This window comes from Maniola hyperantus, chromosome 1, assembly GCF_902806685.2.
Source record: "Maniola hyperantus chromosome 1, iAphHyp1.2, whole genome shotgun sequence".
NCBI classification, from domain to species: Eukaryota; Metazoa; Arthropoda; class Insecta; order Lepidoptera; family Nymphalidae; genus Maniola; species Maniola hyperantus.
In genome coordinates this window covers 10,862,702-10,876,033 of record NC_048536.1, presented here as the reverse complement: position 1 = coordinate 10,876,033, position 13,332 = coordinate 10,862,702, and the positions used below count along the sequence as shown (strand labels likewise).

Below are 13,332 nucleotides of genomic sequence, written 5' to 3'. Positions count from 1 at the left end.
AGTCAGTCAATCAGTAAGTCAGCTTTTACTTTTATATAATCAGAATAATAGATAAAACTTACGATTATATGGAGCCCGTAGTATTCGTAATGAAGCCCCGTGTAAGGCTAGGTGTTGTATGACATTGTGAGCTGCATACAACTCACGAAGACCACGCAGAGCAGACAGAACCAGCACCTCGACAGCGTTGTATGAGACATCAAGTGATACTAAGTGCTGAAATAAGGAAAAATACAATTGATTAGTATGTGTTTACCTTCTATTAAACTGTAACAGAGAATTCAAAATCGTATGGTTGTCGTTTTTACTATACAGTAGGTACAATGCTAAGTCAATTTTGTTTTTGGAATCAGAAAAACCTGAGAACGTTTTTTATTTAGCTTTACTCTCATTTACTTGTATCAAATCAAGATATGAAATTATATTTCTAGTGAACCGTGAACGAATGACAATATAACTTTATTGAACTCTGAGTTTTAAGATCCCAGATCCCGAAAATCCTCAGTCTCTATGCTGCAGGGGTCCGTGGGAATGGAGGATATTATATCGATTTGTAAAATTCATATTAACTGTAAAATGAAACTGTTTTTATTTTAAAACTTTATTGTTAACTACTTGTACCATTTGCCCGCGTTATGGCCTACACAAATTCGAAATACCTATTTTACTATTTTTAAGTTGGGTTGAATTTTCAAAAATCCTTTCTTAGCGGATGTCTACGTCATAATTAGCTATCTGTATGCCTTTCAGCCCCATCCGTTCAGTAGTTTGAGCTGTGCTTTGATAGATCGGTCAGCCAGTCAGTCACCTTTTCCTTTTACAGTTTTTGCAATTCACAAACGCGAGTGGACTTTACTTATGGTTACGTCGGATATGTGCGTGCATGTCGGACCAATCAGTCGCGAGCAAGCGCTCGCAAACGCACACATTCAGTGTACGTTACTTATACCGATACGACTTAAACACAAGCATGAGCCACTCGCCTTCGTGAATTGCAAGAACTGTACATACTTATTTAAGATTCACTTATTTGTTATTGTTTTATATTTTATATGTTTATGTACCTACCTTAATACTCAGTATATATTTTAATCTTTCAAGAATAATGATTCATGTTTATAACATCTAGTAAGGTCTTACCTCGTAATTGCCAAGGATAATGCTTCCTTTCAGTCGGTTGTGGCGGAGGTCAACGTTCGTCAGCGGCGCGCGGTTCTCGCTTCTGTTCTCTTCCCCTGGACCCATTTGATTTATGTTATTTGACTGAAAGGTCAAACATGACGTATATTTAAAAAGGCATACATTGTTTAACTGGATTTGAATAATTATACTGAGCTTTTCATCAGCATTCGTATTGTAAGGAAAATTCGATAATTCGTATTATAAAATTAAGATTTTTTTAAATTCAGATACAAGTTAGTTCTTAACTGCAATTTCGCTTGACGCCTGGTGGTAAGCACTAAGTGATGATGCAGTCTAACATGGAACAAGCTAACCTGGAAGGGGTATGGCAGTTTTTATTAAACCCATGCAAGCTCCTTTGGTTTCTACACGGCATCGTACCGCGGCGGAGCGCTAAATCGCTTGGCGGCACGGCTTTGCCGGTAGGGTGATGACTAGCCACGGTCGAAGCCTCCCACCAGACCAGACCAGAAATTTGGAAATTATAAAATTCCAATCCCCTACCAGGAATTGAACCCGGGACCTCCCACTAATAAGACCACAGAACTAATCACTGCACCAGGGAGGTCATCAATTTATTTTTAATAGGACAACTAGTGTCTCTATGTGACTTATTATGCTACGTCTGTGACTGACTATGCTACGTACGTGACTGACTATGCTACGTACGTGACTGACTATGGCTACGTAAGTGACTGACTATGCTACGTCTGTGACTGACTATTCTACGTACGTAACTGATGCTACGTCTGTGACTGACTATGCTACGTACGTGACCACTGGTTCGGAATGAAGATTCTATTGAGAAGAGCCAGCAAGAAACTAAACAGTTGCTATTTTTAAATAATAAAAAGTTACATATATTATGTCTAACTGATCCGATTAAACCTTCAGACGAGACATTCTGTTTTAAATATTAATACAAATAACTGAATATAATACATACAATTAAGAGATTTCCTTATTAAGCTTCCGCGGCAGATTACTGCCTAATAAGGTAATTAGTAGATAATGCCTAATAAAGTAAGGTAATTAATAATTCTTAGTTGTTAACCAAGTAGTTATCCCAGTTTCCGCAACTTTTTTGCTTCCTTCTAATACCACCACCTAGGTTCCCTGGTGGAAGGTATTAAAGATACGATCGTTGTTTGTTTGTGTTAGCACATAACATCATTTGTATTATGGTCAAACCATTACATTTAATTCAAAACTATACATTTTTAGGGTTCCGTACCTCAAAAGGAAAAAGGAACCCTTATAGGATCTCTTTGTCGTCTGTCTGTCTGTCAAGAAACCTCTAAACCGTGAATTTGTGGCCACATCATTAAAAAAAAGATTTAAATGTGTTCATGAACAAATAATTAGTATTCTTAACTTTCAACGTAAGATAACTATATCAAGTGGGGTATCATATTATGAAAGGGCTTTACTTGTACATTCTAAAACATATTTTATTTATTTTTATGCATAATAGTTTTTGATTTATTATTGATTTGAAAATGTCGAAAAAATACTGCAGTACGGAACCCTCGGTGTGCGAGGCTGACTCGCACTTGGTCGGTTTTTAACTTCCGCCACTAACAAGTGCTGAAATTTTATAGTGTGGGCTTACCCTTACTTCAAATAACGTTTGTTTGTAAAGGAAAGGATTAGTTTTCAAAATACTTACACCAAAATGATTTATCAGGTTTCGCGCGGCTACCAGGGTCCTCAGTCGGGGTAATCGTAAAATGTAGTCGAGGGAGTGAAGTTCGTTGTCACTGACATTGATCTCTTCTAATCTGGAATAGAATTCAGTCATAATTAATTGTTTTAAGGATTCCATACCCGATGGATGCCAACTGGACCCTGTTACTAAGCCTCCGCTGTCCGTCCGTCCGTCTTTCAGCGGGCTATATCTCATGAACCGTAATAGGTAGAGCTGAAATTTTCACAGGATGTGTAGATATTTCTATTGCCGCTATAATAAAAAATACTAACTTTATAAAAATTTCGAAACGGCTGCCATGGAAATTAAAAAAATTAAAAAGTGTTCTTGTACGATGGTACGGAACTCTTCGTGTGTGCACTCGCACTTAACCGATTTTTGTACCTACTAGATTTTTTTAGGTACAACTTCGAACTGTATCTCAAGTTGACTTTTGGAGGTTTATTTTGATCACAGTTGGGGTACACGTACCTATGTTTACAAATGGCCGAAAAAAACAGTAAAATTGAAATCAAGTGATAACTTTAGTTTCTGGTGTTTTTATTCCTATTGTTGCTGATTGTCTTCTCAATCGAAACGCATAAGATTGAATTGAACAGGGACCTACCTACAATAACATCAAAATTATACAAAAATTATAATTAATTATACTTACAATAAAAACACACACGCACATAGTAACAGGCAATGCGCGTAATAATAAGTTAAATTATTGTGAAATCGATTTAATTGATTTTATCTATACGAGACCAGTTATATACCTGAAATACGAACATGCAGCGCAATCAAATTTTTAAAGGTGGTTCCTTTAACATTAATTATTATAATTCTCAAATGTCTTTGAAAACATGCCCAAAATAGCTGATCCCGTGGGAACTCTTGGATTTTTCGGGGTTTCTGGGATAGAGAATAGTCTATTGCATTCTCCAGGTCCTAAATTTATGCATAAACTACGTTGATCCATTGCTCTGTTGCCGCGTGGTTGGAGGACAAACCAACAAACAACTTTTGCATTTACTTAAGTATAACAATAATTGTGTAGTAATTACAAGTAGGTAGGTAAGTATATTAAAAGTTAATTACATAGTGCTGTATTATATCACTAAAGAAAATAATAATAATTAAACTTTCTACACGCCTTGTGAACTTGTATAATGCGTAAAAAATGACTTCTCACGCGCCATTTTTAATTTATGTGTCAAATTTCATGTCAAAAGTACGTTTTTAGCCCTTATTTTAAAGGTGATCCGTACTTTTGACATGACAGTTGACCCATAGAGTTAAAATGGAGCTTGAAAATCATTTTGTACGAACTATATACCTACCATATCTATTACACATGAGTAAAGATTCATAATATATTTACTCATGTGATTTTCCGAAGTTCAAACGCACGAGTCACGAACCCGTCCCCAAGAAAATTGACATCTTTAATTGGCTTCATAAATCATAGATACCTATTCATAGTAGAACTAGATAGATACGTTGGTATTATGTATTATAGGAACACAGGAATAACCTCGTATCGCATCAAAGTATTAATAATACCTACGTAAGTATTTGAACAATACGTGTTCGATGATAATAATTTCCATAGTGAAGTTTCGCCGTATGTTAATTTTTGACCTACAAGATCATTATACCGTGAATGATGAATTAAAAAAATAGTTGTAGGTACTTATTTAAAGAACATCGTGGTTCTTTGAGGCACAAAATAAATATCCTACTAGGTATGTGTTTTACACGAACTATGTGATGAAAAAGGAAGAGAAATTGGTAGAGAGTAGAGTCGGTAGAGACACGAGAGTTTTTGTTCAACCAAATGGAAAAAAGCGCGAGGTTATTTTTAATTTATAAGAGAATAAAGAAAGAAACAAGTTTTGATAAAGAACAAAAGGATATTTTAAGCATATTGAGACAAAAGTTACGTATTATGAAAAAGTTACGTATCATAAAGAAAGTTACGTATTATGAAGATAGTAAGATGAAAGCCAAAGTCGGGAAATTAATTTTATTTTATTATCTTTAAGGAAGTATGACCTATAGAGTTAAAATGGCGGTAAGGAGTCATTTTTACGGACTATAAATGTAACTCTCCATTGGTCGCGTTTTTTTTAACATTGTAACGTCACAATCTGGTCAAATCTGTGCAGATTTATTTATTTTTTCATTTAAAAAGTAAAGGTTCCATCTGGTGATACATGGGTGATAATGGTGAAGACAGAAGACTCCTCCAGGCTCAATCTCCCAGAATATTAAATTTTGGGAGATTGAGCCTCGAGGATGAAACTTCTCTGCCGGTTAGTGGGCTGAGGATCAGTGTAAGTGTAATAGTTTAGTAAATAGAAGACTATCTATCATATTATATTATAGTAGATACAAATAGCACATACAGTTGAAAAATCCGATTATGGTCAATAGCTTACCGAACTTAATTTCACTTAATCCATTTAGACCACTTCCAGCTTTCTGAAGCCATGTTATAATGTCACTTATTACACTTGCATAAGATTGTCCTTGGAAGCACGTAACTATTTTATAACTAAACTGCAGTTGTACAAATCCAGAAAGTTCGAGTTAGGTGTGTATGACCATCTCTAAGAATGTATTCTAACTGACCGCGTGAGGTTCGCGCCCCACCGCGTGTTGAGCTACTACAAACATTAGCCAAGACATAATATTTTATTAAAACTTAGTACCTATATTTAAATCTTTGAATTGTCAGGCTGTTAACTGCAATATGTTATTATAGTTTTCCCTTTAAATTAAAATATAAGAGAAGTCATTGACAAAACTAACAACTGGCAACTCTACTAAATCCCAGCATTTTTGACACATTTATCTACTACCAGAGTGTACTACAGTGAGGGAACTCTCGCTTTGATCCTGAATCGACGACATGTCAAATATTAGGCTATAATGACATAAAATCATAGAAAAATAGGGCTACCATAAGTCTACGCACATCAAATGCTGTACCAACATTTGACGCCTGCCAGGGACGTCGAAGCCTCGACATTTTGTTAGAAGCTCCCTAACTGCCGTGAACTGTGCCACTACTTTCTATGATTCCGTACGTCAATGAAAAACGGACCACCGACCAAGGATCTTCATTTCATCAGGACTTTCATTGCCGGTCTATCTGTCCGTGTGTCAAGAACCTATTTCTCAGAACAAGGCTTGAGGTATCAAGTTAATATTATGTACCCTATCTAAATACAAAAGTCAATGGGCTCTTTATTTAAAGTTATAAGGAAGAATCAAAAAATCTTTAATTTCAAATCCTGTGGCACTAAGCCTCAATAGCTCAACCGGTATAAGGGTGGACTGAAAACCGAAAGGTCGACGGTTCAAATCCCGCCCGTTGCACTATTGTCGTACCTACTCCTAGCACAAGCCTGACGCTTAATTGGAGAGGAAAGGGGAATATTAGTCATTTAATATGGATAATATTCTTTAAAAAAAAAAAAAGTATAACGCAACAAACTTATAATATGTGCGATAGGTACTAACACCAATATTTTAAAGTAGCGTAGTTGGTACAAATAGTCTTGTTAAACGGTTTCTAACTAATATAATATTAATTACGTTTAGATCCTTCAGGCTCAAAATGTTGAATTCTCATAATGTTGAATATGCAAAATGTTGAATTTCAATTCCCAAAACGTTGAATTCCAAAATGTTGAATTTGCAAAATGTTGAATTTTCAATTCTCAAAACGTTGAATTCCAAAATGTTGAATTGCAAAATGTTGAATTTCAATTCCCAAAATGTTGAATTCGCAAAAACAAGAATCGGTTTTGAAGCGACAGATAAAGATGATCTTGAAAATCATCAGCAGAAAATCATCATTCTTACAGGATCAACTGGAATATATTGGTCGGTCTCTAACGGCACTAAGTATTATAATATTTTATTTGCGCATAATAACGGCAAACCGTAGTGCCGCGTAGACATAGGGCTACGGTAAAAATAATATCTATACTAATTATACGAAAGTGTGTGTCTGTTTGTCTGACTGCTAACTTTTCACGACCCATAGGAACAGATTTTTATTTTTGTCCCGGATAGTCAAAGAGTTCCCACGTGATTTTGATAGACCTTCCCACGCCGACGAAGTCACTGGCATCGTCTATTGGTTACTGAGATAGCTTGCATCCCAGTATTGCTATTTTTATTAGGCTATTTTTGTAGGCTATTTTTATCCCGGAAAATCAAGTTCCACGGGGTTCCTACCCCACGCGGACGTAGTCGTAGCATTTCCTAATACATAATAAACAGCTTTAAAATAAAATAACAGTCTAGTCTAAAGTTTACTGAAGCCACGGTTTGGCAACAGCCACCAAGACCCAATGTACCTACTCGCCGATGTTACAATACACACGCATATCGTACCGCCTATCTACGGCCGCTCTATGCAATCGTTCGGTTTTTCACTCTCGATTTCCACTTTCGTCACTATTTCCTGTAGGTATTCCTATACCTAATTACAATATTGGATACATAAATGAATGTAGGTATATAGCATATATCATCTAACATACCTACATTCATTTATGTATCCAATATTGTAATTAGGTATAGGAATACCTACAGGAAATAGTGACGAAAGTGGAAATCGAGAGTGAAAAACCGAACGATTGCATAGATCGTCCGTAGATAGGCGGTACGATAATGCGTGTGTATTGTAACATCGTCGAGTAGGTACATTGGGTCTTGGTGCTGTTGCCAAACCGTGGCTTCAGTAAACTTTAGACTAGACTGTTATTTTATTTTTAAAGCTGTTTATTATGTATTAGGAAATGCGTACGACTACGTCCGCGTGGGTAGGAAACCCCGTGGGAACTTGATTTTCCGGGATAAAAATAGCCTAAAAATAGCCTAATAAAAAATAGCAATACTGGGATGCAAGCTATCTCAGTACCAAATAGACGATGCCAGTGACTTCGTCGGCGTGGGAAGGTCTATCAAAAATCACGTGGGAACTCTTTGACTATCCGGGACAAAAATAAAAATCTGTTCCTATGGGTCGTGAAAAGTTAGCAGTCAGACAAACAGACACACACTTTCGTATAATTAGTATAGATATTATTTTTACCGTAGCCCTATGTCTACGCGGCACTACGGTTTGCCGTTATTATGCGCAAATAAAATATTATAATACTTAGTGCCGTTAGAGACCGACCAATATATTTCCAGTTGATCCTGTAAGAATGATGATTTTCTGCTGATGATTTTCAAGATCATCTTTATCTGTCGCTTCAAACCGATTCTTGTTTTTTGCGAATTCAACATTTTGGGAATTGAAATTCAACATTTTGCAAATTCAACATTTTGGAATTCAACGTTTTGAGAATTGAAATTCAACATTTTGCAAATTCAACATTTTGGAATTCAACGTTTTGGGAATTGAAATTCAACATTTTGCATATTCAACATTATGAGAATTCAACATTTTGAGCCTGAAGGATCTAAACGTAATTAATATTATATTAGTTAGAACCGTTTAACAAGACTATTTGTACCAACTACGCTACTTTAAAATATTGGTGTTAGTACCTATCGCACATATTATAAGTTTGTTGCGTTATACTTTTTTTTTTTTTTAAAGAATATTATCCATATTAAATGACTAATATTCCCCTTTCCTCTCCAATTAAGCGTCAGGCTTGTGCTAGGAGTAGGTACGACAATAGTGCAACGGGCGGGATTTGAACCGTCGACCTTTCGGTTTTCAGTCCACCCTTATACCGGTTGAGCTATTGAGGCTTAGTGCCACAGGATTTGAAATTAAAGATTTTTTGATTCTTCCTTTATAACTTTAAATAAAGAGCCCATTGACTTTTGTATTTAGATAGGGTACATAATATTAACTTGATACCTCAAGCCTTTTCTGAGAAATAGGTTCTTGACACACGGACAGATAGACCGCAATGAAAGTCCTGATGAAATGAAGATCCTTGGTCGGTGGTCCGTTTTTCATTGACGTACGGAATCATAGAAAGTAGTGGCACAGTTCACGGCAGTTAGGGAGCTTCTAACAAAATGTCGAGGCTTCGACGTCCCTGGCAGGCGTCAAATGTTGGTACAGCATTTGATGTGCGTAGACTTATGGTAGCCCTATTTTTCTATGATTTTATGTCATTATAGCCTAATATTTGACATGTCGTCGATTCAGGATCAAAGCGAGAGTTCCCTCACTGTAGTACACTCTGGTAGTAGATAAATGTGTCAAAAATGCTGGATTTAGTAGAGTTGCCAGTTGTTAGTTTTGTCAATGACTTCTCTTATATTTTAATTTAAAGGAAACTATAATAACATATTGCAGTTAACAGCCTGACAATTCAAAGATTTAAATATAGGTACTAAGTTTTAATAAAATATTATGTCTTGGCTAATGTTTGTAGTAGCTCAACACGCGGTGGGGCGCGAACCTCACGCGGTCAGTTAGAATACATTCTTAGAGATGGTCATACACACCTAACTCGAACTTTCTGGATTTGTACAACTGCAGTTTAGTTATAAAATAGTTACGTGCTTCCAAGGACAATCTTATGCAAGTGTAATAAGTGACATTATAACATGGCTTCAGAAAGCTGGAAGTGGTCTAAATGGATTAAGTGAAATTAAGTTCGGTAAGCTATTGACCATAATCGGATTTTTCAACTGTAATGTGCTATTTGTATCTACTATAATATAATATGATAGATAGTCTTCTATTTACTAAACTATTACACTTACACTGATCCTCAGCCCACTAACCGGCAGAGAAGTTTCATCCTCGAGGCTCAATCTCCCAAAATTTAATATTCTGGGAGATTGAGCCTGGAGGAGTCTTCTGTCTTCACCATTATCACCCATGTATCACCAGATGGAACCTTTACTTTTTAAATGAAAAAATAAATAAATCTGCACAGATTTGACCAGATTGTGACGTTACAATGTTAAAAAAACGCGACCAATGGAGAGTTACATTTATAGTCCGTAAAAATGACTCCTTACCGCCATTTTAACTCTATAGGTCATACTTCCTTAAAGATAATAAAATAAAATTAATTTCCCGACTTTGGCTTTCATCTTACTATCTTCATAATACGTAACTTTCTTTATGATACGTAACTTTTTCATAATACGTAACTTTTGTCTCAATATGCTTAAAATATCCTTTTGTTCTTTATCAAAACTTGTTTCTTTCTTTATTCTCTTATAAATTAAAAAACCTCGCGCTTTTTTCCATTTGGTTGAACAAAAACTCTCGTGTCTCTACCGACTCTACTCTCTACCAATTTCTCTTCCTTTTTCATCACATAGTTCGTGTAAAACACATACCTAGTAGGATATTTATTTTGTGCCTCAAAGAACCACGATGTTCTTTAAATAAGTACCTACAACTATTTTTTTAATTCATCATTCACGGTATAATGATCTTGTAGGTCAAAAATTAACATACGGCGAAACTTCACTATGGAAATTATTATCATCGAACACGTATTGTTCAATACTTACGTAGGTATATTAATACTTTGATGCGATACGAGGTTATTCCTGTGTTCCTATAATACATAATACCAACGTATCTATCTAGTTCTACTATGAATAGGTATCTATGATTTATGAAGCCAATTAAAGATGTCAATTTTCTTGGGGACGGGTTCGTGACTCGTGCGTTTGAACTTCGGAAAATCACATGAGTAAATATATTATGAATCTTTACTCATGTGTAATAGATATGGTAGGTATATAGTTCGTACAAAATGATTTTCAAGCTCCATTTTAACTCTATGGGTCAACTGTCATGTCAAAAGTACGGATCACCTTTAAAATAAGGGCTAAAACGTACTTTTGACATGAAATTTGACACATAAATTAAAAATGGCGCGTGAGAAGTCATTTTTTACGCATTATACAAGTTCACAAGGCGTAGAAAGTTTAATTATTATTATTTTCTTTAGTGATATAATACAGCACTATGTAATTAACTTTTAATATACTTACCTACCTACTTGTAATTACTACACAATTATGTTATACTTAAGTAAATGCAAAGTTGTTTGTTGGTTTGTCCTCCAACCACGCGGCAACAGAGCAATGGATCAACGTAGTTTATGCATAAATTTAGGACCTGGAAATGCAATAGACTATTCTCTATCCCAGAAACCCCGAAAAATCCAAGAGTTCCCACGGGATCAGCTATTTTGGGCATGTTTTCAAAGACATTTGAGAATTATAATAATTAATGTTAAAGGAACCACCTTTAAAATTTGATTGCGCTGCATGTTCGTATTTCAGGTATATAACTGGTCTCGTATAGATAAAATCAATTAAATCGATTTCACAATAATTTAACTATTATTACGCGCATTGCCTGTTACTATGTGCGTGTGTGTTTTTATTGTAAGTATAATTAATTAAATTTTTGTATAATTTTGATGTTATTGTAGGTAGGTCCCTGTTCAATTCAATCTTATGCGTTTCGATTGAGAAGACAATCAGCAACAATAGGAATAAAAACACCAGAAACTAAAGTTATCACTTGATTTCAATTTTACTGTTTTTTTCGGCCATTTGTAAACATAGGTACGTGTACCCCAACTGTGATCAAAATAAACCTCCAAAAGTCAACTTGAGATACAGTTCGAAGTTGTACCTAAAAAATCTAGTAGGTACAAAAATCGGTTAAGTGCGAGTGCACACACGAAGAGTTCCGTACCATCGTACAAGAACACTTTTTAATTTTTTTAATTTCCATGGCAGCCGTTTCGAAATTTTTATAAAGTTAGTATTTTTTATTATAGCGGCAATAGAAATATCTACACATCCTGTGAAAATTTCAGCTCTACCTATTACGGTTCATGAGATATAGCCCGCTGAAAGACGGACGGACGGACAGCGGAGGCTTAGTAACAGGGTCCAGTTGGCATCCATCGGGTATGGAATCCTTAAAACAATTAATTATGACTGAATTCTATTCCAGATTAGAAGAGATCAATGTCAGTGACAACGAACTTCACTCCCTCGACTACATTTTACGATTACCCCGACTGAGGACCCTGGTAGCCGCGCGAAACCTGATAAATCATTTTGGTGTAAGTATTTTGAAAACTAATCCTTTCCTTTACTAACAAACGTTATTTGAAGTAAGGTAAGCCCACACTATAAAATTTCAGCACTTGTTAGTGGCGGAAGTTAAAAACCGACCAAGTGCGAGTCAGCCCGCACACCGAGGGTTCCGTACTGCAGTATTTTTTCGACATTTTCAATCAATAATAAATCAAAAACTATTATGCATAAAAATAAATAAAATATGTTTTAGAATGTACAAGTAAAGCCCTTTCATAATATGAACCCCACTTGATATAGTTATCTTACGTTGAAAGTTAAGAATACTAATTATTTGTTCATGAACACATTTAAATCTTTTTTTTAATGATGTGGCCACAAATTCACGGTTTAGAGGTTTCTTGACAGACAGACAGACGACAAAGAGATCCTATAAGGGTTCCTTTTTCCTTTTGAGGTACGGAACCCTAAAAATGTATAGTTTTGAATTAAATGTAATGGTTTGACCATAATACAATGATGTTATGTGCTAACACAAACAAACAACGATCGTATCTTTAATACCTTCCACCAGGGAACCTAGGTGGTGGTATTAGAAGGAAGCAAAAAAGTTGCGGAAACTGGGATAACTACTTGGTTAACAACTAAGAATTATTAATTACCTTACTTTATTAGGCATTATCTACTAATTACCTTATTAGGCAGTAATCTGCCGCGGAAGCTTAATAAGGAAATCTCTTAATTGTATGTATTATATTCAGTTATTTGTATTAATATTTAAAACAGAATGTCTCGTCTGAAGGTTTAATCGGATCAGTTAGACATAATATATGTAACTTTTTATTATAAAAATAGCACTGTTTAGTTTCTTGCTGGCTCTTCTCAATAGAATCTTCATTCCGAACCAGTGGTCACGTACGTAGCATAGTCAGTCACAGACGTAGCATCAGTTACGTACGTAGAATAGTCAGTCACAGACGTAGCATAGTCAGTCACTTACGTAGCCATAGTCAGTCACGTACGTAGCATAGTCAGTCACGTACGTAGCATAGTCAGTCACAGACGTAGCATAATAAGTCACATAGAGACACTAGTTGTCCTATTAAAATAAATTGATGACCTCCTGGTGCAGTGATTAGTTCTGTGGTCTTATTAGTGGGAGGTCCCGGGTTCAATTCCTGGTAGGGGATTGGAATTTTATAATTTCCAAATTTCTGGTCTGGTCTGGTGGGAGGCTTCGACCGTGGCTAGTCATCACCCTACCGGCAAAGCCGTGCCGCCAAGCGATTTAGCGCTCCGCCGCGGTACGATGCCGTGTAGAAACCAAGGAGCTTGCATGGGTTTAATAAAAACTGCCATACCCCTTCCAGGTTAGCTTGTTC

At 35.8% G+C, this 13,332-nt stretch overlaps 1 protein-coding gene and 1 long non-coding RNA gene across 3 annotated transcripts in view; one reads left to right on the top strand and one right to left on the bottom strand.

The window, feature by feature from the left end:
- Positions 1–13,332, top strand: part of LOC138402988 (uncharacterized) — a 320,130-nt gene that overhangs the window by 253,090 nt on the left and 53,708 nt on the right. The window lies entirely within an intron of this gene.
- Positions 1–13,332, bottom strand: part of Phlpp (PH domain leucine-rich repeat protein phosphatase) — a 29,463-nt gene that overhangs the window by 2,936 nt on the left and 13,195 nt on the right. For both annotated transcript variants that reach the window (XM_034972954.2, XM_069501274.1), the window contains 3 exons: positions 2,852–2,963; positions 1,141–1,263; positions 63–216 (listed from right to left, as the gene is read on the bottom strand). In XM_034972954.2, coding sequence (XP_034828845.2) covers positions 63–216; positions 1,141–1,263; positions 2,852–2,963 — 389 coding nt within the window. The remainder of the gene's footprint in view (positions 1–62; positions 217–1,140; positions 1,264–2,851; positions 2,964–13,332) is intronic.